Source organism: Procambarus clarkii, chromosome 29, assembly GCF_040958095.1.
Source record: "Procambarus clarkii isolate CNS0578487 chromosome 29, FALCON_Pclarkii_2.0, whole genome shotgun sequence".
In the NCBI taxonomy this organism is placed as follows: Eukaryota; Metazoa; Arthropoda; class Malacostraca; order Decapoda; family Cambaridae; genus Procambarus; species Procambarus clarkii.
The window spans coordinates 2,752,634-2,780,050 of record NC_091178.1 but is presented as its reverse complement, the minus strand read 5'-3'; the positions used below and the strand labels follow the sequence as shown (position 1 = coordinate 2,780,050).

The 27,417-nt window shown below is 48.9% G+C and overlaps 1 protein-coding gene across 1 annotated transcript; it reads left to right on the top strand.

Annotated features, from left to right (window-relative positions):
* Positions 1–411: 411 nt before the first annotated feature.
* LOC123764948 (protein Asterix-like) lies at positions 412–27,080 on the top strand. Its single transcript, XM_069333269.1, has 5 exons — positions 412–541; positions 13,314–13,480; positions 17,757–17,865; positions 20,863–20,965; positions 23,216–27,080. Exons 2-5 carry the CDS (start codon positions 13,428–13,430, stop codon positions 23,236–23,238), a joined length of 288 nt encoding a protein of 95 aa, XP_069189370.1. The 5' UTR covers positions 412–541; positions 13,314–13,427; the 3' UTR covers positions 23,239–27,080.
* The last annotated feature ends 337 nt before the right edge of the window (positions 27,081–27,417 follow it).

Here is a 27,417-nt window from a genome sequence, read left to right as displayed (position 1 = left end):
GCTTTAATTTTATTTAGTAGCCCCTCATATATAATATGGTATTAGTAGTAGAAGTAGTACATTGTACTACCTAAGCTTTTAATCAAAACAAAATGCATAAATTCACTACACAATTGAGGTTCTTATTTGCGTCTTATTTCATTGTAAAAGGAGTTAATTTCCAAACAGGGTTGTATAAATAAATCTTATCTTATCTTTGCATTCAATTCTGTACGGTAATTTTTCAAACTTAAAATGTAAATAGCTATATATATATACCCCCTCTAAATGAAAAATGGCCTAATTTAACATATGTGCTAAAAATATTAACATAAATAATTCGTTTGTTAGATAACAAGATATTCATAGCAATAAGGTTTCTTGGAATGGCCTATAATGCACGCAAATACTAGTTTACGCACTTTTCGGGGAGTACGAATGGAATTTCAAAATGGCGTTCAAACAGCGGTTGGTCGTTGAAGGCTCAGCTGCTCAGTATCGTCGGTGCCGCCAACGCGACAACATGTACCGCTGATTTCCGACATCAACAACATTGCTCCAGGTAAGAGTGATAATTCTTTTTGACATATTTATATCTTATATATACACAGTATATAGAATTATATAATATAATGGGGTTTCGCGTATGGAGTTAGCTTCGAACAATGCCTATCAAAGTTTAGTTCGTTTATTATGCACCCCATACCCATCTTGTGGGCTACCTTGAGGGTGCTTCCGGGGCTTAGTGTCCCCGCGGCCCGGTCGTCGACCAGGCCTCCTGGTTGCTGGACTGATCAACCAGGCTGTTGGACGCGGCTGCTCGCAGCCTGACGTATGCGTCACAGCCTGGTTGATCAGGTATCCTTTGGAGGTGCTTATCCGGTTCTCTCTTGAACACTGTGAGGGGTCGGCCAGTTATGCATGCCCCTTATGTGTAGTGGAAGCGTGTTGAACAGTCTCGGGCCTCTGATGTTGATAGTTCTCTCTGAGTACCTGTTGTACCTCTGCTGGGCGGTAATGGAAAGGGTTACAGAGGCACATAATGGGCTCAGGGACTGAATCCCACAATTCATTTAGCTAAGCAAGTTACAAAATTCAATATAAGTCGTCACATCAACAATGGGTTCGAGATCGACCTCAAGTACAGGTTCTAAATTAAGCACCTGACATATGTGGAGAGCTAGTGTCACAATTTATGTTTGTCCTGCACACCGCCTCCCATCCTGTGGGCAGCGGTGGATAGGTTACAATCACTCGGTTACTACCTACAGTTAGCAGACTGGGGATATTTGGCTAAAATTTCTGGTAGCAGATCAGGTCCCCCATTTGTTCCGATTTTTTTTCAAATTGGATTTTACAATTCAAGTGTTATGTTATTTACTGCTTTAGCAGATAGGCGGTTCCATGGGTTTAAAACCCTGTGGGTGAAAATATAGCTTATGTTTTCAGTCCTACACTGCGGCTTGTTGGACTTGAAACCGTTGTTCCTTGTTTGTGTTCCATCTGACCTTTTGAAGTTGTTCTCTGGATCCATATCTTCGAAACTGTTCAATATTTTAATAGGCAGGCGATGAGTCAATAACGTGGCTGAACTATGTTGACCAGACCACACACTAGAAGTTGAAGGGACGACGAGTTTCGGTCCGTCCTGGACCATTCTCAAGTCGATATTTTAATAGTTTCGGTGAGGTCCATCCTGGCATGCCTAGTTTGCAGTGTTGTTAGCCCTGTGACCCTCAACCGTTCATGATATGAAACTAGACCTCATTCTGCAATTATTTTTGTCGCCTGGTGTTCAATTTTCTCCATGAAAGGTTGGGCGCGGGGTGGGTTCTCTGTCGGCCTCCAAGTGGGTTCTCTGTCGGGCTCCAAGTGGGTTCTCTGTCGGGCTCCAAGTGAGTTCTCTGTCGGGCTCCAAGTGGGTTCTCTGTCGGGCTCCAAGTGGGTTCTCTGTCGGGCTCCAAGTGGGTTCTCTGTCGGGCTCCAAGTGGGTTCTCTGTCGGGCTCCAAGTGGGTTCTCTGTCGGGCTCCAAGTGGGTTCTCTGTCGGGCTCCAAGTGGGTTCTCTGTCGGGCTCCAAGTGGGTTCTCTGTCGGGCTCCAAGTGGGTTCTCTGTCGGGCTCCAAGTGGGTTCTCTGTCGGGCCCCAAGTGGGTTCTCTGTCGGGCCCCAAGTGGGTTCTCTGTCGGGCCCCAAGTGGGTTCTCTGTCGGGCCCCAAGTGGGTTCTCTGTCGGGCCCCAAGTGGGTTCTCTGTCGGGCCCCAAGTGGGTTCTCTGTCGGGCCCCAAGTGGGTTGTCGGTCGGGGCTCCGGGGTGGGTTGTCGGTCGGGGCTCCGGGGTGGGTTGTCGGTCGGGGCTCCGGGGTGGGTTGTCGGTCGGGGCTCCGGGGTGGGTTGTCGGTCGGGGCTCCGGGGTGGGTTGTCGGTCGGGGCTCCGGGGTGGGTTGTCGGTCGGGGCTCCGGGGTGGGTTGTCGGTCGGGGCTCCGGGGTGGGTTGTCGGTCGGGGCTCCGGGGTGGGTTGTCGGTCGGGGCTCCGGGGTGGGTTGTCGGTCGGGGCTCCGGGGTGGGTTGTCGGTCGGGGCTCCGGGGTGGGTTGTCGGTCGGGGCTCCGGGGTGGGTTGTCGGTCGGGGCTCCGGGGTGGGTTGTCGGTCGGGGCTCCGGGGTGGGTTGTCGGTCGGGGCTCCGGGGTGGGTTGTCGGTCGGGGCTCCGGGGTGGGTTGTCGGTCGGGGCTCCGGGGTGGGTTGTCGGTCGGGGCTCCGGGGTGGGTTGTCGGTCGGGGCTCCGGGGTGGGTTGTCGGTCGGGGCTCCGGGGTGGGTTGTCGGTCGGGGCTCCGGGGTGGGTTGTCGGTCGGGGCTCCGGGGTGGGTTGTCGGTCGGGGCTCCGGGGTGGGTTGTCGGTCGGGGCTCCGGGGTGGGTTGTCGGTCGGGGCTCCGGGGTGGGTTGTCGGTCGGGGCTCCGGGGTGGGTTGTCGGTCGGGGCTCCGGGCAGGCTTTAGCTACTCAACTGGCGGGCTCTAGGTATGTGACTGTTCGGGCTCCAGGTGGGTGTCTGTCCGGCTTCGGGTGGGTTCTTGGTAGGGCTTGGGGGGTGTGGGTTCTTGGTAGGGCTTGGGGGGTGTGGGTTCTTGGTAGGGCTTGGGGGGGTGTGGGTTCTTGGTAGGGCTTGGGGGGTGTGGGTACTTGGTAGGGCTTGGGGGGTGTGGGTACTTGGTAGGGCTTGGGGGGGTGTGGGTTCTTGGTAGGGCTTGGGGGGGTGTGGGTTCTTGGTAGGGCTTGGGGGGGGGTTCTTGGTAGGACTTGGGGGGGGGGGTGTGGGTTCTTGGTAGGACTTGGGGGGGGTGTGGGTTCTTGGTAGGACTTGGGGGGGGGGTGTGGGTTTTTGGTAGGGCTCTGGGGGGGTGTGGGTTCTTGGTAGGGCTTGGGGGGGTGTGGGTTCTTGGTAGGGCTTGGGGGGGTGTGGGTTCTTGGTAGGGCTTGGGGGGGTGTGGGTTCTTGGTAGGGCTTGGGGGGGTGTGGGTATTTGGTAGGGTTGGTGGGGTGTGAGTACTTGGTAGGGCTTGGGGGGGTGTGGGTACTTGGTAGGGCTTGGGGGGGTGTGGGTTCTTGGTAGGGCTTGGGGGGGTGTGGGTTCTTGGTAGGGCTCGGGGGGTGTGAGTTCTTGGTAGGGCTCGGGGGGGTGTGGGTTCTTGGTAGGGCTCGGGGAGGTGTGGGTTCTTGGTAGGGCTCGGGGGTGTGTGGGTTCTTGGTAGGGCTCGGGGGGTGTGGGTTCTTGGTAGGGCTCGGGGGGGTGTGGGTTCTTGGTAGGGCTCGGGGGGGTGTGGGTTCTTGGTAGGGCTCGGGGGGGGGGGTGTGGGTTCTTGGTAGGGCTCGGGGGGGGGGTGTGGGTTCTTGGTAGGGCTCGGGGGGGGTGTGGGTTCTTGGTAGGGCTCGGGGGGGTTGGGTTCTCTGTAGGGCTCGGGGTGGGTTCTTGGTAGGGCTCGGGGTGGGTTCTCGGTAGGGCTCGGGGCGGGCTCCAGGTACTCAACTGACGGGTTCCGGTTCACTCAACTGGCGGGCTCCGGTTCACTCAACTGGCGGGCTCCGGTTTATTAAACTGGCGGGCTCCGGGTGTTTGACTGGTCGGGCTCCGGGTGGGTGACTGTTCGGGCTCCAGGTGGGTGTCTGTCCGGCTTCGGGTATGTTCTTGGTAGGGCTTCGGGGTGGGTTCTTGGTAGGACTTAGGGTTGGCTCCCGGTCAGGCTCAGGGTGGGCTCTTTCGGGTTCGGGATGGGCTCTCGGGCTTGGGGTACCTCTGTAGGGCTCGGGGTAGGTTCTTGGTTGGGCCCAGGGTGGGTTCTCTGTAGGGCTCAGGGTGTTTTCATGGTAGGACTAGGGGTGGGTTCTCTGTAGGGATCAGGGTGGGTTCTCGGTAGGGCTCAGGGTGGGTTCTCGGTAGAGCTCTGGGTGGGTTCTCGGTCGGGCTCGGGGCGGGCTCCAGGTACTCAACTGACGGGTTCCAGTTCACACAACTGGCGGGCTCCGGTTCACTCAACTGGCGGGCTCCGGTTTACTAAACTGGCGGGCTCCGGGTGTTTGACTGGTCGGGCTCCGGGTGGGTGACTGTTCGGGCTCCAGGTGGGTGTCTGTCCGGCTTCGGGTGGGTTCTCGGTAGGGCATGGGGGTGGGTTCTCGGTAGGGCTTGGGGTGGGTTCTCGGTAGGGCTTGGGGGTGGGTTCTCGGTAGGGCTTGGGGGGTGGGTTCTCGGTAGGGCTTGGGGGGTGGGTTCTCGGTAGGGCTTGGGGGGCGGGTTCTCGGTAGGGCTTGGGGGGTGGGTTCTCGGTAGGGCTCGGGGTGGGCTCATTCGGGATCGGGATAGGCTCTCGGGCTTGGGGAACCTCTGTAGGGCTCGGGGTAGGTTCTTGGTCGGGCTCAGGGTGGGTTCTCGGTAGGGCTCGGGGCGGGCTCCAGGTACTCAACTGACGGGTTCCAGTTCACTCAACTGGCGGGCTCCGGTTCACTCAACTGGCGGGCTCCGGTTTACTAAACTGGCGGGCTCCGGGTGTTTGACTGGTCGGGCTCCGGGTGGGTGACTGTTCGGGCTCCAGGTGGGTGTCTGTCCAGCTTCGGGTGGGTTCTTGGTAGGGCTTTGGGTGGGTTCTTGGTAGGTATTAGGGCAGGGTTCTTGGTAGGGCTTGGGGGTGGGTTCTTGGTAGGGCTTGGGGGTGGGTTCTTGGTAGGGCTTGGGGGTGGGTTCTTGGTAGGGCTTGGGAGTGGGTTCTTGGTAGGGTTTGGGGTTGGCTCCCGGTCAGGCTCGGGGTGGGCTCTTTCGGGATCGGGATAGGCTCTCGGGCTTGGGGAACCTCTGTAGGGATCGGGGTAGGTTCTTGGTCGGGCTCAGGGTGGGTTCTCGGTAGGGCTCGGGGCAGGCTCCAGGTACTCAACTGACGGGTTCCAGTTCACTCAACTGGCGGGCTCCGGTTCACTCAACTGGCGGGCTCCGGTTTACTAAACTGGCGGGCTCCGGGTGTTTGACTGGTCGGGCTCCGGGTGGGTGACTGTTCGGGCTCCAGGTGGGTGTCTGTCCGGCTTCAGGTGGGTCCTTGGTAGGGCTTAGGGTGGGTTCTTGGTAGGTATTGGGGCTGGGTTCTTGGTAGGGCTTTGGGCTGGGTTCTCGGTAGGGCTTTGGGCTGGGTTCTCGGTAGGGCTTTGGGCTGGGTTCTCGGTAGGGCTTGGGGGGGTGGGTTCTCGGTAGGGCTTGGGGGGTGGGTTCTCGGTAGGGCTTGGGGGAGTGGGTTCTCGGTAGGGCTTGGGGGGGCTGGGTTCTCGGTAGGGCTTGGGGGGGTGGGTTCTCGGTAGGGCTTGGGGGGGTGGGTTCTCGGTAGGGCTTGGGGGGGTGGGTTCTCGGTAGGGCTTGGGGGTGGGTTCTCGGTAGGGGTCGGGGTGGGCTTTTTCGGGATCGGGAGAGGCTCTCGGGCTTGGGGAACCTCTGTAGGGCTCGGGGTAGGTTCTTGGTCGGGCTCAGGGTGGGTTCTCGGTAGGGCTCGGGGCGGGCTCCAGGTACTCAACTGACGGGTTCCGGTTCACTCAACTGGCGGGCTCCGGTTCACTCAACTGGCGGGCTCCGGTTTATTAAACTGGCGGGCTCCGGGTGTTTGACTGGTCGGGCTCCGGGTGGGTGACTGTTCGGGCTCCAGGTGGGTGTCTGTCCGGCTTCGGGTATGTTCTTGGTAGGGCTTCGGGGTGGGTTCTTGGTAGGACTTAGGGTTGGCTCCCGGTCAGGCTCAGGGTGGGCTCTTTCGGGTTCGGGATGGGCTCTCGGGCTTGGGGTACCTCTGTAGGGCTCGGGGTAGGTTCTTGGTTGGGCCCAGGGTGGGTTCTCTGTAGGGCTCAGGGTGTTTTCATGGTAGGACTAGGGGTGGGTTCTCTGTAGGGATCAGGGTGGGTTCTCGGTAGGGCTCAGGGTGGGTTCTCGGTAGAGCTCTGGGTGGGTTCTCGGTCGGGCTCGGGGCGGGCTCCAGGTACTCAACTGACGGGTTCCAGTTCACACAACTGGCGGGCTCCGGTTCACTCAACTGGCGGGCTCCGGTTTACTAAACTGGCGGGCTCCGGGTGTTTGACTGGTCGGGCTCCGGGTGGGTGACTGTTCGGGCTCCAGGTGGGTGTCTGTCCGGCTTCGGGTGGGTTCTCGGTAGGGCATGGGGGTGGGTTCTCGGTAGGGCTTGGGGTGGGTTCTCGGTAGGGCTTGGGGGTGGGTTCTCGGTAGGGCTTGGGGGGTGGGTTCTCGGTAGGGCTTGGGGGGTGGGTTCTCGGTAGGGCTTGGGGGGCGGGTTCTCGGTAGGGCTTGGGGGGTGGGTTCTCGGTAGGGCTCGGGGTGGGCTCATTCGGGATCGGGATAGGCTCTCGGGCTTGGGGAACCTCTGTAGGGCTCGGGGTAGGTTCTTGGTCGGGCTCAGGGTGGGTTCTCGGTAGGGCTCGGGGCGGGCTCCAGGTACTCAACTGACGGGTTCCAGTTCACTCAACTGGCGGGCTCCGGTTCACTCAACTGGCGGGCTCCGGTTTACTAAACTGGCGGGCTCCGGGTGTTTGACTGGTCGGGCTCCGGGTGGGTGACTGTTCGGGCTCCAGGTGGGTGTCTGTCCAGCTTCGGGTGGGTTCTTGGTAGGGCTTTGGGTGGGTTCTTGGTAGGTATTAGGGCAGGGTTCTTGGTAGGGCTTGGGGGTGGGTTCTTGGTAGGGCTTGGGGGTGGGTTCTTGGTAGGGCTTGGGGGTGGGTTCTTGGTAGGGCTTGGGAGTGGGTTCTTGGTAGGGTTTGGGGTTGGCTCCCGGTCAGGCTCGGGGTGGGCTCTTTCGGGATCGGGATAGGCTCTCGGGCTTGGGGAACCTCTGTAGGGATCGGGGTAGGTTCTTGGTCGGGCTCAGGGTGGGTTCTCGGTAGGGCTCGGGGCAGGCTCCAGGTACTCAACTGACGGGTTCCAGTTCACTCAACTGGCGGGCTCCGGTTCACTCAACTGGCGGGCTCCGGTTTACTAAACTGGCGGGCTCCGGGTGTTTGACTGGTCGGGCTCCGGGTGGGTGACTGTTCGGGCTCCAGGTGGGTGTCTGTCCGGCTTCAGGTGGGTCCTTGGTAGGGCTTAGGGTGGGTTCTTGGTAGGTATTGGGGCTGGGTTCTTGGTAGGGCTTTGGGCTGGGTTCTCGGTAGGGCTTTGGGCTGGGTTCTCGGTAGGGCTTTGGGCTGGGTTCTCGGTAGGGTTTGGGGGGGTGGGTTCTCGGTAGGGCTTGGGGGGTGGGTTCTCGGTAGGGCTTGGGGGAGTGGGTTCTCGGTAGGGCTTGGGGGGGCTGGGTTCTCGGTAGGGCTTGGGGGGGTGGGTTCTCGGTAGGGCTTGGGGGGGTGGGTTCTCGGTAGGGCTTGGGGGGGTGGGTTCTCGGTAGGGCTTGGGGGTGGGTTCTCGGTAGGGGTCGGGGTGGGCTTTTTCGGGATCGGGAGAGGCTCTCGGGCTTGGGGAACCTCTGTAGGGCTCGGGGTAGGTTCTTGGTCGGGCTCAGGGTGGGTTCTCGGTAGGGCTCGGGGCGGGCTCCAGGTACTCAACTGACGGGTTCCAGTTCACTCAACTGGCGGGCTCCGGTTCACTCAACTGGCGGGCTCCGGTTTACTAAACTGGCGGGCTCCGGGTGTTTGACTGGTCGGGCTCCGGGTGGGTGACTGTTGGGGCTCCAGGTGGGTGTCTGTCCAGCTTCGGGTGGGTTCTTGGTAGGGCTTGGGGTGGGTTCTTGGTAGGTATTAGGGCAGGGTTCTTGGTAGGGCTTGGGGGTGGGTTCTTGGTAGGGCTTGGGGGTGGGTTCTTGGTAGGGTTTGGGGTTGGCTCCCGGTCAGGCTCGGGGTGGGCTCTTTCGGGATCGGGATAGGCTCTCGGGCTTGGGGAACCTCTGTAGGGATCGGGGTAGGTTCTTGGTCAGGCTCAGGGTGGGTTCTCGGTAGGGCTCGGGGTAGGTTCTTGGTCGGGCTCAGGGTGGGTTCTCGGTAGGGCTCGGGGCGGGCTCCAGGTACTCAACTGACGGGTTCCAGTTCACTCAACTGGCGGGCTCCGGTTCACTCAACTGGCGGGCTCCGGTTTACTAAACTGGCGGGCTCCGGGTGTTTGACTGGTCGGGCTCCGGGTGGGTGACTGTTCGGGCTCCAGGTGGGTGTCTGTCCAGCTTCGGGTGGGTTCTTGGTAGGGCTTGGGGTGGGTTCTTGGTAGGTATTAGGGCAGGGTTCTTGGTAGGGCTTGGGGGTGGGTTCTTGGTAGGGCTTGGGGGTGGGTTCTTGGTAGGGTTTGGGGTTGGCTCCCGGTCAGGCTCGGGGTGGGCTCTTTCGGGATCGGGATAGGCTCTCGGGCTTGGGGAACCTCTGTAGGGCTCGGGGTAGGTTCTTGGTCGGGCTCAGGGTGGGTTCTCGGTAGGGCTCGGGGCGGGCTCCAGGTACTCAACTGACGGGTTCCAGTTCACTCAACTGGCGGGCTCCGGTTCACTCAACTGGCGGGCTCCGGTTTACTAAACTTGCGGGCTCCGGGTGTTTGACTGGTCGGGCTCCGGGTGGGTGACTGTTCGGGCTCCAGGTGGGTGTCTGTCCGGCTTCGGGTGGGTCCTTGGTAGGGCTTGGGGTGGGTTCTTGGTAGGTATTGGGGCTGGGTTCTCGGTAGGGCTTTGGGCTGGGTTCTCGGTTGGGCTTTGGGCTGGGTTCTCGGTAGGGCTTGGGGGTGGGTTCTCGGTAGGGTTTGGGGAGGTGGGTTCTCGGTAGGGCTTGGGGGGGTGGGTTCTCGGTAGGGCTTGGGGGAGTGGGTTCTCGGTAGGGCTTGGGGGGGTGGGTTCTCGGTAGGGCTTGGGGGGGTGGGTTCTCGGTAGGGCTTGGGGGGGGTGGGTTCTCGGTAGGGCTTGGGGGGGTGGGTTCTCGGTAGGGATTGGGGAGGGTGGGTTCTCGGTAGGGCTTGGGGGTTGGTTCTCGGTAGGGCTTGGGGGGGTGGGTTCTCGGTAGGGCTTGGGGGTGGGTTCTCGGTAGGGGTCGGGGTGGGCTCTTTCGGGATCGGGATAGGCTCTCGGGCTTGGGGAACCTCTGTAGAGCTCGGGGTAGGTTCTTGGTCGGGCTCAGGGTGGGTTCTCGGTAGGGCTCGGGGCGGGCTCCAGGTACTCAACTGACGGGTTCCAGTTCACTCAACTGGCGGGCTCCGGTTCACTCAACTGGCGGGCTCCGGTTTACTAAACTGGCGGGCTCCGGGTGTTTGACTGGTCGGGCTCCGGGTGGGTGACTGTTCGGGCTCCAGGTGGGTGTCTGTCCAGCTTCGGGTGGGTTCTTGGTAGGGCTTGGGGTGGGTTCTTGGTAGGTATTATGGCTGGGTTCTTGGTAGGGCTTGGGGTGGGTTTTGGTAGGGCTTGGGGGGTGGGTTCTCGGTAGGGCTTGGGGGGTGGGTTCTCGGTAGGGCTCAGGGTGGGCTCTTTCGGGATCGGGATAGGCTCTCGGGCTTGGGGAACCTCTGTAGGGCTCGGGGTAGGTTCTTGGTCGGGCTCAGGGTGGGTTCTCGGTAGGGCTCGGGGTAGGTTCTTGGTCGGGCTAAGGGTGGGTTCTCGGTAGGGCTCGGGGCGGGCTCCAGGTACTCAACTGACGGGTTCCAGTTCACTCAACTGGCGGGCTCCGGTTCACTCAACTGGCGGGCTCCGGTTTACTAAACTGGCAGGCTCCGGGTGTTTGACTGGTCGGGCTCCGGGTGGGTGACTGTTCGGGCTCCAGGTGGGTGTCTGTCCAGCTTCGGGTGGGTTCTTGGTAGGGCTTGGGGTGGGTTCTTGGTAGGTATTAGGGCAGGGTTCTTGGTAGGGCTTGGGGGTGGGTTCTTGGTAGGGCTTGGGGGTGGGTTCTTGGTAGGGCTTGGGGGTGGGTTCTTGGTAGGGTTTGGGGTTGGCTCCCGGTCAGGCTCGGGGTGGGCTCTTTCGGGATCGGGATAGGCTCTCGGGCTTGGGGAACCTCTGTAGGGATCGGGGTAGGTTCTTGGTCGGGCTCAGGGTGGGTTCTCGGTAGGGCTCGGGGCAGGCTCCAGGTACTCAACTGACGGGTTCCAGTTCACTCAACTGGCGGGCTCCGGTTCACTCAACTGGCGGGCTCCGGTTTACTAAACTGGCGGGCTCCGGGTGTTTGACTGGTCGGGCTCCGGGTGGGTGACTGTTCGGGCTCCAGGTGGGTGTCTGTCCGGCTTCGGGTGGGTTCTTGGTAGGGCTTGGGAGTGGGTTCTTGGTAGGGCTTGGAAGTGGGTTCTTGGTAGGGCTAGGGGGTGGGTTCTTGGTAGGGCTTGGGGGTGGGTTCTTGGTAGGGCTTGGGGGTGGGTTCTTGGTAGGGCTTGGGGGTGGGTTCTTGGTAGGGCTTGGGGGTGGGGTCTTGGTAGGGCTTGGGGGTGGGGTCTTGGTAGGGCTTGGGGGTGGGGTCTTGGTAGGGCTTGGGGGTGGGGTCTTGGTAGGGCTTGGGGGTGGGGTCTTGGTAGGGCTTGGGGGTGGGGTCTTGGTAGGGCTTGGGGGTGGGGTCTTGGTAGGGCTTGGGGGTGGGGTCTTGGTAGGGCTTGGGGGTGGGGTCTTGGTAGGGCTTGGGGGTGGGGTCTTGGTAGGGCTTGGGGGTGGGGTCTTGGTAGGGCTTGGGGGTGGGGTCTTGGTAGGGCTTGGGGGTGGGGTCTTGGTAGGGCTTGGGGGTGGGGTCTTGGTAGGGCTTGGGGGTGGGGTCTTGGTAGGGCTTGGGGGTGGGGTCTTGGTAGGGCTTGGGGGTGGGGTCTTGGTAGGGCTTGGGGTGGGGTCTTGGTAGGGCTTGGGGGTGGGTTCTTGGTAGGGTTTGAGGTTGACTCCCGGTCAGGCTCGGGGTGGGCTCTTTTGGGTTTGGGATGGGCTCTCGGGCTTGGGGAACCTTTATAGGGCTCGGGGTAGGTTCTTGGTCAGGCTCGGGGTGGGTTCTCTGTAGGGATCGGGATGGGTTCTCGGTAGGGCTCGGGGCGGGCTCCAGGTACTCAACTGACGGGTTCCAGTTCACTCAACTGGCGGGCTCCGGTTCACTCAACTGGCGGGCTCCGGTTTACTAAACTGGCGGGCTCTGGGTGTTTGACTGTTCGGGCTCCAGGTGGGTGTCAGTCCGGCTTCGGGTGGGTTCTTGGTAGGGCTTGGGGGTGGGTTATTGGTAGGTCTTGGGGCTGGGTTCTTGGTAGGTCTTGGGGCTGGGTTCTTGGTAGGTCTTGGGGCTGGGTTCTTGGTAGGGCTTGGGGGTGGGTTCTTGGTAGGGCTTAGGGTTGGCTCTCGGTTGTCAAGCTCGGGGTGGGCTCTCGGGCTTGGGGTACCTCTGTAGGGCTCGGGGTAGGTTCTTGGTCGGGCTCAGGGTGGGTTCTCTGTAGGGCTTGGGGTGGGTTCTCTGTAGGGATCGGGGTGGGTTCTCGGTAGGGCTCTGGGTGGGTTCTTGGTCGGGCTCGGGGCAGGCTCCAGGTACTCAACTGATGGGTTCCAGTTCATTCAACTGGCGGGCCCTGGTTCACTCAGCTGGCGGGCTCCGGGTGGGTGACTGTTCGGGCTCCAGGTGGGTGTCTGTCCGGCTTCGGGTGGGTTCTTGGTAGGGCATAGAGTTGGCTGCCCAGACAAGTACAAGGGGAATGTTGTCTACGCTTATGTCGACCGTGCTCTAAGCCGCAGCTTAGGATGGAAGCAAGTCGATGAAGAACTCTGTAGGGTAAGGCAGGTCCTAGTCAACAACGGCTTCTCCAATGGTTTCGTTGAAGACATCATAAAAAGGAAGGTGAAACACCATGCAACCTCTGAAGAGTCAACTAACACAACACCTGTACCCCCTATTAGACTATTTTACAGGAACTTCTTTTCCACAGCTCATAAAACGGAGGAAAGGGTCCTGAAAGATATTGTTAATAGGAACGTTATCCCTACAGACAAAAATCAGAAGATACAATTGACAATTTACTATAAAACCAAAAAAACAGCCAACCTACTCATGAAAAACTCTCCTGACACAAAGCAGAACGCCTTAAAGGAGACTAACGTCGTCTATACCTTTGAATGCCCACTTGGGGACTGTAAGCCTCAAAGAACTTAGTATATAGGCAAGACAACAACATCTCTTTCCAGGCGATTAACAATGCATAAGCAACAGGGCTCCATTAAGAAATATATCTCTTCCCACAACCAGGCCATCACCAGAGAAGTCTTAACAAACAACACAGAAATCATCGATAGATACAGCGATAGCAGGCAGCTTGACATCTGTGAGGCACTACACATCAAGAAGTCAACACCAGCAATCAACAGCCAATTGATGCACAACTATATTCTACCCACTTCAAGACTCCGTACCAATATAGAAGCATCAAGAGGAAGTATGGGTCAATAGGCCCTTTGCAGTTACTTCCGTTCTTCCCTCTCATTTATCCAATTTATACCCATTGTTCCGTGTTCTGCGTTGTTCAAAAGTTTGTTCACCTCTTCCAAAACTGTTGCAACACATCACCTCACCCAAATGCGAGTATATAAGACAAGCTGTTTAATGTTAGCATAAGTAAAACTCTGTTTAGTGTTCTCAGGTTACAGTTGTGTGTGTATAAACTAAAGTCTCTGAAAATGTAACAAGTTATTACGAAACGCGTTCAAGCCTCGCGTCAGACTAGAAATAAAAATGAATTTTGGAGAATTGATTTTTCAATTACCATCCACAGTAAAAAAGAAACATAAGAAATATTGAGAAAATTCGTGGTAGAATTATTAATCTTACCTTTTCGGTCATATTTAACAATATATACATTATATATAATATATATATATATATTACTCTTATTACAAATTCGGTACTTACCGCAGTTTGGATCTGGCAACCGAGGTCCCCGTGGCCCGGAACCCTCGGCCTCCACCAGCACTGTTGTGGACCAGCAGACGACATTCAGGAGCAGCTCGCCAGCAACATTCCCACTCAAAATGCAGACGTCAAACAACAGCTCTGACCCACGGAGAGTGGATAAGATTGTTAGGTAAGTGAATGTAGGGGGAGCCTACACCCCACTACTACACCGCCTCCTCATATATTAGGAGGCGGTGACCACTCGTCACAAGAAAAATACCAAATAGTCAAAGCACTGGCTAAATATCTCCAATCGACCAACAAATTGGGTCACATCTGACCCGCGCCACATTTATACCTGGCGCCACCAACAGCTAAACACAGAAAACAACTACCTCGTCGCACCACCAAGGATCAGCTGACGCCATAAACACAACACACCGCCCTACGGTGCGGCAAGTCTCCCTCTAACACACACCTCTGTTTTAATCACCGTTCCTCTATCTACAGCACAAAGCAACAAGCACCTTGGTAGCTCCGATCATCTTCAACATAAACGCGTCTAACAACATCAGTACTGGTGCAGTCATCGGGAGGACAAACCCTTCATGCAAACTGCACCTACTATCAACAAGAAGAAGAATGTAGGGGGGATATTGTAGTGCAAGATGTTATTATTGTGTAATGATGAGGATCTGTGTGTGTGTGGGGGAGGAAGTTAGTAGGTCATCATATGGACAATTCGTTCTTATATAGGCATGGGTTTTCTTGTCTCTGTACAATGCTTTGGTGTGATGTTTAAAGAATTACTTGTCTGTACACCTATATGGGTGGGATTTAGGGTATTATAGTTCGGTATTTTTGCTGTAGGGGGTATAGGTCATTACGTATACAAGATGCTTAGTTAGCAGACTTAAAACGATAATGATTAATGATAAAACAACCTAATCCATATAACATAACCAAGTCTAACTTAGTAGTACATTTTTATCAGAAAACTAGCCTTGTTGAAATGATTTTTTACTCCCATTTTGTTTGGAGTTTGAAAAGAAATGGCGAGGGTTAAACAAAACTCATTTATTTATATACAAGAAGGTATATAAGATTTTTACTTAATTTTTAGTTTTGACAGATAAGACCATATTAAATCAGATACAAGTCATACCACATACACGATGACTCACAAACAAATGTTAAAACCTATCTAACCTAGGGTTTCCGGGTTCGATCCCCGGTGAAGGCAGAGACAAATGGGCAAAATGTTTTTCATCCTGATGCCCCTGTTACCTAGCAGTAAATAGGTACCTGGGAGTTACAGTTGCTACGGGCTGCTTCCTGGTGGGGGTGTAACAAAAAAAGGAGGCCTGATTGAGGACCGGGCCGCGGGGACGCTAAGCCCCGAAATCATCTCAAGATAACCTAGCTCAACCCAACCTAAACTAACCAAACCAAGAATCAACCTAACCCAAACCAATGGAGTCCAGTACAGCTTCACCTAAGCTAATACATCCTACCATAGCAGTATAGTGTATACAGTTTTAACAAACGGGAAAACGAGCATCGTCGAATTATTTCATGTCCAAAAAGTACCATCCATAAAGTTTGATACGTTAGGATGTATTAGCCAAGATTAGGCTGTGTTAGGCTTGGTTGGTTTGAGTTAGCCTGGGTAAGGTTAGGTAAATTTTCCAATCCATTGGTGAACAGTTATGTGTACAGGGTGACACATTATTACAGACCGTTTTACTAGTGATAAAAAAGCAATGTAGGACTAACACAACTATTGGAAAACAACAGTTGTGTTATCAGTGTATAGTAGTAATTAATAATTTTGTACAAAGTTTGCATAAAAATGTTAGGTGTTTCAAGTAACTCACTAGGTTCTGGTAGACCTTTCATGACCCGTATAAAGGCCAGGCTGTGTGTGAAGAACTGTTAAAACCATCAACAGGTAATATACAAAAATGTTTATTGAACTAAATGCAGCTGGCCTAAGCAGCCATTGACATGAAACTGTTAGCGGCCAGTTTCATGTTAGTTACGTATTTATGGAAACTCTCCATCAGCGACCACATAACCAGATTTTAAAATGCACTATAATCTTAATTTAAATATATTTTGTTATTACAGTACTGTATCTGGTTTTCTTTACAAAGTACAGTATTTATATCATCCTACCCACAACAGTTGTTTAATTTCCGAGTACCTGTTTACTGCTAGGTGAACAGCAGAATTAGGTGAAAGGAAATGTGCCCAGCCATATCTGTCCTGACTGGGAATTGAACCCAGGATCCCCAATTGGGAGTCAAGGGGGAAGGCAACCGATTTTTACCTGACTTTACCTGAGGGCCACTAACGTATTAGTGGCCTCGACGAGAACAGAAAAGCTTGTCCAAAGTCCCCTCATTTGCCTTGATTATTTTTTTCCAGTTGGATTTTAAAATGTAAGAGTTTGGGCAATTATGCTTGGCAGGTAGGCAGTTCCATGGGTTTATAACCGTATGGGGGTAAAAGGCATCTCTTGTTTTCAGTCCTATGTTGTGGTTTGTTGAGCTTTTATAAGACATTATCTGGATCAACATCCTCCAAATTGTTCAGTATTTTAAAATTTCAATGAGGTCTGCTAAGTCATGTCTGGTTTGAAGTGTTGTTAGTGCTGTGGCCCTCAACTGTTCCTGGTATGAGAGTTGATTACACTGTGATACCCTCAACTATAATAAATTCTGTTTTCAGACAACATACAGCCTCTTTGCTCAAACCCCTGGACATACTAAACATTTAATCCGTACTCTTCATTCTCTTCACATTATAAACACTTGCAAAGCTCTGTTCCTTAATACTAACTCAGATTTTAAACTTCCGAATTGTATGAAATAAGAATGTTTGTGATGTTCTGCATGAACATCACTGCTGAAATATCTCTAAGATTCTCTATGCAGGTCTCTATATAGAGACCAAATGTGTGGAATTTCCTAACCCAATGTCTTCACTTTAGTATCCCACATTGTGCTAATTACTCATCTAGTGCTGTACTATCTACAAATGCACTCCATCAACATAATTTCTCATCACCCTTATTACTACCTTACCTCTCGCTTAACAATTAGCTTAGCTTAGATGTCACGCTATTGTGATTTGTGTATAATGAAGTAAGGGCGAAGAGGTAGAACGGCCTATTGACATAGCTCGAGTGCATGGGGGGAGTTGTGTAAAATCCTGGTTTGTCTCTCGGAGAGGCTGCAGGATCCAAGTAAATTCAGAAGAATTTCTGGTTGCAATTCTTATACCATGTTGTAGCTCAGTCGATTAAGGCAGCGTCTGGGATGCTCTTGGACGCAAGTTCGAATCCTCGTCACAGCCCCTTGTAGATTTGTTCTCTTAAGATTAACTGTTTCCCTTGTACAATAATTTAAAATTCACTGCAAATTTTGCGTTAGCTTTAAGATTTGCCTAAAATGCTATGCATGTTAGTGGCTTTACAAGAATGTACAGATAATGGCGATTCATTTGTACAAATAACCCATTGTAGTGAATAATATTGTAGTGTCAGGGGGGGGGCCTAACGGCTGAGTGGACAGCGCTCCGGATTTGTATTCCTAAGGTTCCGGGTTTGATCCCCAGTGGAGGTGGAAACAAATGGGCAGTTTCTTTCACCCTGATGCCCCTGTTACCTAGCAGTAAATAAGTACCTGAGAGTTAGACAGCTGCTACTGGCTGCTTCCTGGGGGGGTGTAACAAAAAGGAGGCCTGGTCGAGGATTGAGCCACGGGGACGCTAAGCCCCGAAATCGTCTCAAGATAACCTCAAAATACTGTAGTGTAGTGGTCAACACAGTCAGCTCGCAATTGAAACATTTGGGATTGATTTCTGCCGCAGGACAGGGACGTTTGGCACGTTTGCTTTTGCCCGATGCCTGTGTTCACCTAGCGGTAAATAAGCACCTAGGAGTTGGGCAACTATTGTTGGTTGCATCTTGGGAAAGACTAGTAGTTGGCCTAGAGGGGACCTTGATAAACCTAACTGGCTTTGTCCCAATGGGAAATCATACTTAAGTACGATACAAGTAAAAAACTTTTCAAAATCTTTTCTGTGGAGAGCCTTGTAGGCTCCAGGGAGCCTCTGGGCTCACCCAGAAAATGGTGTTTCATTACATTCAGTGCTGTATTTTTTTTTTCAAATAATGTTACTTTTGTGAGGGTTTGTGTACAGTAATTATTGAACTTCATTGTTGTTTGTATTTGTAATATGTTCTCTCATCTTGCCTCCTGATTTTCCATAACTAATCACTTCTTGCAAAGAGAATTATAAAACCTGTGTTTATTGAATTCATTTTATTTGCCTTCTCACTCATGCTTTAATGTTACTTGTTTGATCAATAACACCTTACTGATACAGTAATAATAATACATTAATATTACATTTTTATACATACCAACTGCAATATAATGTAATTTGACCATTGACAGGTACAAACCATCAGCACAAGGGACTCCAGGGGCCCCTGGTGAAGATCCAACTACTGACTACATGAATGTACTAGGCATGATCTTCAGCATGTGTGGTCTAATGATGAGAGTAAGTTTTGGGTTTCTGGCATTATAGGGTCTGTTCTGAAGCCCACGGTATCATCCCTATTGTCTACCACTATCATCCCTATTCATCCTGGCACTAGCTTGCTCAGTTTTTTTTGTTTTCAACTCATATTTTATGAACTACTGTATATTGTATGTAAGTGATGTTGACATTCATGGGAACATTTTCTGTGGGAGCCATGCTTTAGGTATTGTTTATATTCATGCTTCACTTGTCAGTTTAAGGCACCCATCTTGTGTGCCCTTAGCTGTTCATTCATTCTGATTTAGTTTCTCAACTCTCTGCCTTGTAGCTAGTTTGTATTACCCATTCCCACCAGTAATATTTTTCAAGATTCTGGGTGTTGTCCTAGTCAGGGCTTCTCCTTTTGAGTTGCCATTACATCAGTACTGCTTGGGACTCGGTCCACGTGGCCAGGCCCGTTGCTGGGTATTTTAGTGTGTGTTATGTCTGATTCTGACTCGTGTGCCATGTTGGTGCCTTGCATCATCTTCTGTGTGTACAGTTGGAGTCACACTAATAATACTTCAATACCTGTCACATAGGTCTGATCTTTCTAGTTTTTTAATTGATAGGAGGTTGGAGAACCGTCAACTCAACCCTTGTGACTAACATGGATGTCCATTATTCGGTAGTTATTGTGCCGAAGATTGTAATTAAGTCAATATACATTTTCACTTCACTGAAAAATTTATGGCATGAGCGTGAAGTGAGCCAAAAGTGTGACAAAGCAACAGCAGTCGGCTGAATGCTGGGCATGGGGGAAGAGGGAGGGAGGGTGTGAGACTATCCCTTCCTCATTTCCTCTCTCAAGCTTGGTGAAAAAGTTCTCTCCTTTTGAATGTTTGGTTTCAATAAAGTTGTGTGTGTGTACATCTATAATTTTAATACCAAATTATCCGTGATCAGTATCATATGCCATAATCAAGATGCATCATAAAAGAATTTTTTGCGAATAATTTATTAATAATAATAATTCATTGTGTTGGAGGACTGGCAGCCAGGTTATACATACAGTACATGTTAGGTTTGTATCCAGGTTCCCCCCCCCCTTTCCCCCCTATCCCTAGGGTCTAATTACTGACCCTCCCCAGTATGCAACCCCACAATAAGCTGACTGACTTTTGGGTACCTATTTCCTGCTAGGTGAACAGGTACATTAGGTGATAGGATACACACCCGCCATTTCTATCTTGCCTGGGATTTGAACCCAGAATTCTAGATTGCGAGTCAAGAGCGAACTCGACTATACTTCCGGTACCCTCAATTTACTGGGATTTATGTCAAGAATGGTTGAGTTTGTGTAAATCCTGGTCATTATGTTATGCCAATCCTGGTCATTATGTTATTTAGCAGTCTCCGTGGTGTAGTGGTAAGACACTCGCCTGGCGTTCCGCGAGCGCTATGTCATGGGTTCGTATCCTGGCCGGGGAGGATTTACTGGGCGCAATTCCTTAACTGTAGCCTCTGTTTAACGCAACAGTAAAATGTGTACTTGGATGAAAAAACGATTCTTCGCGGCAGGGGATCGTATTCCAGGGACCATAGGATTAAGGACTTGCCCGAAACGCTACGCGTACTAGTGGCTGTACAAGAATGTAACAACTCTTGTATATATCTCAAAAAAAAAAAAAAAAAAAAAAAAAAAAAATGTTGGGACCACCAATAATTGTCATTTACTGTAATTATGATTTTTAAATGGAATTGTTTGCCAATGATTGCTCTATCATATGCCATTGTCAAAATGATAAGTACATACTGTAATAGATCATGTTGGACCACAAATTTTAGATCCATTTGGCATAGGGTCTCCATTTTTGTGCAACTCTGGAGCTCTTCTCAGTGTTACCTTGAGGTGCTTCCGGGGCTTAGCGTCCCCGCGGCCCGGTCGTCGACCAGGCCTCCTGGTTGCCGGACTGATTAACCAGGCTGTTGGATGCGGCTGCTCGCAGCCTGACGTATGAGTCACAGCCTGGTTGATCAGGTGTAATTATGTTTAGAGCAGGGTTCTTCCCAGCTGGTTTCACCATTTGTGTTGTCTTCAAAGATTGCCTTGATAGCATTGCTCTAGTTGTTTGAGCTGCTGCTGTGGGATGTGGTTGCATATTTACACTATATGCGGCCTGTCGTGCTTTCCAGCGTGCAGTTCTAGATCATCAGGAATCTTCTTAGTTGCATTCCTTGCGGTTTGCCTCTCTTTTTACACCCTTTCTACTTTCTGGAGGGAAAGGGAAGGGAAGGGAATTATTAGGAGAAATCACTAAATCATTATAACTATATAGCATTTGGAAGGGATCAATATAAGGATTTTTGATGGGACATGGGGATGAAATTGTGCCCAACCACTTGGACAGTCGGGGATTGAAAACCGGCTTGCAAAAAAATGGGCCTTCGCTCTACTGTCTAGCCCAAGTGGTTGGGCGGGAAGGGAAGGTAGATCAATCTTTGATAGCTGGCAGTGCAGTATTTTAGCCTCAGTCTGCTTCAGTTGAGTTCTTCGGATCCAGCTTTGGGCCATGTGTAGATCCATATCTCCTGGTTCCTGGCTGGGGTAGGGGTTCTAGTGCATCGTTTGCTCTGGACAGTGCTCCTGTTCACCCTTCGTTTTTGAAGTGTTGACCTTTTAGGCAAGTTGATTGAAACCTCAGGTAACCTCAGGGCTGTCATCTGGTGGAAGATGGGTAAATCAAGGGCCTACCAGAAAAAGATGTTTAATTATACAGTATTCAATGCTTAATTTTCACATATACTGTATAGTACAGTACATGTTTTAAGTAAATAATATCAGACTTTATCTTGGATCATTTTCTTATTTAGGGTTTTAATCTTATAATACTTATATTGAGGAATGTGATTTCTACTCACTTTATGAATTTTAATCCTCCAAATACTGTATTATTAAAACTATGATTATAGAAATTTTAGACATTGTTGTTATAAATGATACTCTATAGTGAACTCATTATTTCTTACTTGCAGTTGAAGTGGTGTGCTTGGGTTGCGCTATACTGCTCCTGCATCAGCTTTGCCAACTCGAGAGTCAATGACGATACGAAACAAATGCTCAGCAGCTTCATGAAAGGTTTATCTTGTTTTCTTCTGAAATTTGTATATTACTAAACCCATAAAGGTACAACCTGTCCTCATAGCATGTCACATTTTAACATATACTTTACTTTACACAAGGCCAAAACCTGGTGTACTAAGGCAAATAAACATTGCGACGGGGTAAATACCCTAACTGTGCAACCTGTCCTCTTACAAATTACGTCTGAATTTGGTCGTTTGCCTATATGGCCGAAAATGGACGTAATTTAAAAATAAAAAAATTAAAATAAATTTTGGATTTTGTTTCAAAACAGTAAGTTAAGGGTCCTCTCGTAGGTTAGGAGGGCAGGAAATTGTCCTCAAGTTTCAAAAGCTATGAAAAACGTTAAATGAAAGTTTCCTCTCCTAACCTTTCCAAGTAAGCCAGAGGACTTAGAGAAAACGCGACAGTATGTCACTTTCGTGAGCCAATTTCATTTCAAATTACGTTCATTTTTGGATATAGCATGCATTCGAACGAAAAGCGACGTTATTTTCAAGAGGACAGGTTGAACCATGATGTGCCTGACCACCATCATATGGTGGGTCAGGTCACCTAAAGTCCCAGCTAGCCTGCCATCCCCGCTCGTTGAGCCAAATGGAACCCCCAAATATTCTATAAGGAAGAGAACAGGACTGGGAGGTGAGCGATTGACTACATGCCTGAAAAGGGCATTTCATTACCTGGATCTGGATTTGTACCTGGATAAGGGGGTTCTGGGATTTTTCTCCAAGCCTGGCCTGGGCCAGGCATGACGTGCAAGATCTTGGTCCAGTAGACTGTTGCTTGGAGTGGCCTGCAGGGCCATATTCCCACTTACAATCTAGTTAGTCCAACACTTCTTGCAGGAAACTCTAATTTTTTCTTGAAGAAATACTTTTGTTCCAGCCATACTTATTTTATTTGCTGTGAGGATATTAAGGAGCCGTGGTCCTTTGATATTCATACAGTGTTCTATGATTGTTCCTGTGGCACCTTTATTCTTCACTTGCGCTATTCTGCATTTCCTACCATATTGTTCGCTCCACTACCTTACCTTACCTTGAGGTTACCTTGAGGTGCTTCCGGGGCTTAGCGTCCCCGCGGCCCGGTCGTCCACCAGGCCTCTTGGTTGCTGAACTGATCAACCAGGCTGTTGGACGCGGCTGCTCGCAGCCTGACGTATGAGTCACAGCCTGGTTGATCAGGTATCCTTTGGAGGTGCTTATCCAGTTCTCTCTTGAACACTGTGAGGGGTTGGCCAGTTATGCCCCTTATGTGTAGCGGAAGCGTGTTGAACAGTCTCGGGCCTCTGATGTTGATAGAGTTCTCTCTCGGAGTACTTGTTGCACCTCCGCTTTTCAACGGGGGTATTCTGCACATCCTTCCATGTCTTCTGGTCTCATGTGATGTTATTTCTGTGTGCAGGTTTGGGACCAGCCCCTCTAATATTTTCCACGTGTAAATTATTATGTATTTCTCCCGCCTGCGCTCAAGGGAGAACAGATTTAGGCTCTTTAGTCGGTCCCAATAGTTTAGATGTTTTACTGAGTGGATTCTAGCAGTAAAGGATCTCTGCACACTCTCCAGGTCAGCAATTTCTCCAGCTTTGAAAGGGGCTGTCATTGTGCAGCAGTACTCCACTCTAGAGAGCACAAGCGTTTTGAAAAGTATCATCATCGATATAGCATCTGTTATAATATTGTGCAAATTTTGGACCTGGATATTCATACAGTGTTCTATGACTGTTTCTGTGGCACATTTTTTCTTCACTTGCGCTATTCTGCATTTCCTACCATATTGTTCGCTCCACTATGTTATAATACTGTGCAAATTTTGGACCTGGAGTTCAGTCCATGTATACAGTACATGATACCTCTCTTGTCTCCTTTCCAGAGTACATTTTGGGAGCTTCAAATGGTCCCAATAATTTATGTACTTTATTGTGTTTGTGTGCTGAGTATGTCCCCTGTATTCCCTGTGTTTCAACAATCTCTCTTGCTCTGATTTGTTATTTTTGGGAGAGCCCTGTCAGTAGTTTTCTGAGCTTACTTGTCAGTCACTATAGCATTGACTTCATGATTTTCCTAAGGGTGACAACACTTGCATAATTGTCTTTTGTTATTGAATGTAATTTAAATTACATTAATCCAACCCATTGTTACTGGCTAATAGTTCTGATTTTCAAAGTAAATTATCATAATTAAACAAATATACTTTTATTTGCTTGTCACAAATAATTTACTAATTATATTAACATTTCAGGTTGTCCATTTCTGCAGTTGTGATGTCCTACCTTCAAAACCCACAGCCAATGACACCTCCATGGTCCAATATATAAACAGTTCTATATTATAGATTGTTTTTGGTTGAATGGAAATGTATAATTGCCTCACCATACTTGTATTAAAATTGTACTGCTGAATGACAGTGACAATTTTAGTTTTAATAAACTAGCTAATGGTGCCAGGTTTGTATTATGATGTGCAATATGGAACAGTGCCAACATTTGATGATGTGCATGAGTTACAAAATGGCTTGGTTTGTTAATCTTTTAATTTGTGTAGCCTGCACTATTTTTTTTTTTTTTTTTTTTTTGAGAGAGATATATACAAGAGTTGTTACATTCTTGTACAGCCACTAGTACGCGTAGCGTTTCAGGCAAGTCCCTGGAATACGATCCCCTGCCGCGAAGAATCGTTTTTTCATCCAAGTACACATTTTACTGTTGCGTTAAACAGAGGCTACAGTTAAGGAATTGCGCCCAGTAAATCCTCCCCGGCCAGGATACGAACCCATGACATAGCGCTCGCGGAACGCCAGGCGAGTGTCTTACCACTACACCACGGAGACTGTAAATAATTTTACATATAATATATATAATTCTTGTGTTATACTTCCCATCCAAAAGTTTCTTGTAAGCAGCTTGTCTTTTTTTTTCTTTAACAAATGGACAAATTTGTATTGTCCCATAACATTATCATGTCATTCATGCCAGTGTAAAAGGCAATAGCATGAAGGTCAAAGCTTGAAATATCCTGGAATATGAAGTACCATACGAGTTGATCCTCGAGTGACAACCACATTAGTACAGTAGATAGCCTCCATATTAGACATAAAAGGAAGACTTGATCACCACGTTAGAAATAGAAGAGTGAAAGGGAATTGGGAGTGGAATGGTAGGCAGTCAGTATGGGGGAAGGGAGACTTTTGGAGTACAGTACAGTACTGTCCATTCAGTAGAGCCAGGCTGTCACCTGATCGGATGACAGGCAAAGTTATCAGTCACTAGCACTGATTTTATAGTTTTCTTCGAGGTGACATCAACTGCATAATATCTTTTTGATCATGAAATTACATTAACTCCAACCAGTTACTGCTGGCTAATAATTCTTAGACATAAAGGAAAGAGGACAAATCAGAAGAGCATGTTAAGATAGGGCTACCTGAATAGGTTTCAGTTGTGGTTACTCCATCAGAGGGGCGTTCATGGGGATAAAGACAGATTCTACAGTAAATTGTTAATTCCTCTTTTAGGATTGCCTCCTCTTCCATTTTGCTTAGTTATGCAAAGTTGTTGTTTTATGGTTACAAAGGAAACATATCATTCCTTAATTTCTTATTTTGACTGTATCAGAATTTAGAATTTCTAAAATATAGTTACAGGTTGTAAGTACAGTATGTATAACAGTTTATACAGTACTATACTTAGTGTATAAAATATATATTAATGCAGGTCATATGTATTATTGTTAAATATGTACTTTTGTATTTCATAGTAAACCTTTTACCATAATATATAATTATCTTCTCCTTTCAATAGTGCATTTGTCATGTTGAATTATATGGTATATCAGGATTTTATCGGTACTACCTTGTTGACTGCGTGTTCCTCCCGTTACTATACTGTATACAGTATCTCTCCTTCCCATTACAGTATTACGCTGAGATGTATCAGTAAGGTGGTTGGGCTCACTGGCTCAAGCAAAGAATATTCACTATACAATACTATATTGAATATAAATTCAGTGGATTTTGTACTACATGGGAACCTGGTCCAAGATAGGGATTTTAATCTAGCCAGTGACCTGTACAATGAATTTGGCATCTAGATAATGCAGAATTCCTCCAAGACTGATAATTTTAAATTAATATTACTAAAAAATTCAAACAGTGCTTTTTCCATGGGATTTCTGCATCAAATTATGCACAAATGTATGTCCTATCATGTGCACAAATAAAGGGTGAATGCTGTGGATCTTGTCCATTAAAATCTGTACAATAAAGCTTTGTCACATGCCATCCCTAAGGTGTGGCATTGTTTACAATTTCCCATTTAGAATCCTTTCATTAGAAAGTATTTACACCACAGTATTGTATGTCGAACATAAAAAATATTAAATGTATAAAGATATTGTACACAATGTGATAAATCAATGATATAATCTTTAGAGCAGGACAGCACGATCGAACCAATGTTGTGGATAACCACAGATGTGCACCTTAACCCATGGACTAGGATGTGCAAAAAGTTACACGACCTGGGGCCGGATTCAGGAAGGTACTTACGAAGGTTTTTCCTCTTAGCTAAGAGCGTTTTCCATCTTAGCGCCTTCGTGGCGGCTACGTCCGTATTCAATTAACTACCCTGAGTGGAAAAACCTTCGTAAGTTCATTCCTGGATTTAAGTGTGGTTTCGACCACTCGTAGCTTTACGTAAACTGGATATAAGTAATTTTTTCTCTACTACATAACACTGGGATCGATTTATGATATTGGAACATGACCAAAATATTATAGCTGGTGAATCTAGTGAAGAGGAATCCTTCGTGTTAGTTATATATGCATTCTCTGCTTGAAACTTGAAGTAAATATGTGTTTGATGATAGTAGAATTAGTTTTATAATAGCAAGATATTATACCAGTAGTTATTAAGTAAATAAACACTGGTGAACATGAAATATGAGAAGGTGATGAGCCCTGCCTGATGGGATCATTTACTATCACCAAATACGCCTGTTCACCTAGTAGTAAGGGTGTACCTTAGCTATACATACCCATTTCTAATTTATTTAGTTTGGTTTTATTTTGAAATTAAATCTGGGTGAGACATAAAATAAAAATATGCTGCACAAATGATGTTAGGTAAGGAAAAGGGTAAAAATGTCAAACTTTATTCATTAAATACTTAAAGCTATAATTATGACTATATAGATTATTAAAAAAGAGAGAGGGAAGTAGGGGTCCAAGACCTCTTCCTGTTATACAATTTGGGTGTGGAACAAGTAATTATCAAAAGAAGGCACCATGCCGGGAAGGCTATGTAGCAGTAAGGCAGTGAGGTGAGGCAGCTACTTATTTGAGAAATACTTATTTTATTTACCTTATAAGCTGAGGCAACTTATTTTATTTGAGGAATACTCAGCTGATTCCTCTACATTTAGCATGGAACAAATTTGTGTCCAAGACCTCTTCCTGTTACTCAATTTGGCTGTGTGTAACCAAACTAGAAGTGCTCTACAAATCAAGGGACCCAGAATGTGAAATGACCTCCCGAATCATGTCAAAGGCTGTACCTCGCTCAACCAGTTTAAGAGTTAAACCAAGTACTGCCAAATTGACTCCATGTAACCTAACTTACCTCCTAAATGTCAACCCATGTCTTGCTATTTTTTAAACAACGCTGTTCACCAACATGTGCAATTGCTGATTTATGCTATGTTAACCCCCTTTTTGTATTTTTTATTCCTTCTTTCAACACAATTTATACCTAATCCCGATTACTATTAAGTTTGTCTGTGTTTTTTTTCCCCCCACACCTTGCCCGAAATGCTATGAGTATTAGTGGCTTTAGGTATTGTATGTACTAGCTCTGCCTATAAATCCATCATTATGTTTGTAAATCAACTGTATGTACTTTTCCTGAATAAAATGTATTTATTATTTATTTTTTAATCAGTAAGTATTAAAAGAAGGCACCAAGCTGGGAAGGCTATGTAGCACCATTGTGTGTAACAATAAACCAATTTTTTTTTAACAAATAATGCACCTGTATGGGAAAACAAATCCTGTCAGCTGTAAAAATATTGATGCAGTTATTTAAATGAAAAATATAATGAAAGAAATATTACTGGTTTATTTTTATCCTATTTTTTTGTACTGTACAGTATATCCAAGGAAGTGAAAAATTGACAATGCACAATTTAATGAATGATTAGCAGTTCAAAAGAAATATGACTTGTATTACATATCAACATGAGATCTTAATGATCCATGGTCAACATGATTTAATAAGGATAATATAGTACTGTATTTGTAATACAAACTATAATTTAAAATCTTTATTACTGATTTTTTTTATTAAGAAGATTAGGTATACACAGCAATGCGCTGCTACCCTAGTCTATATGGAATATTAGTGTAGATAAAAAACTAGCTATAAATTTATCTAATACTCCCATCTCACA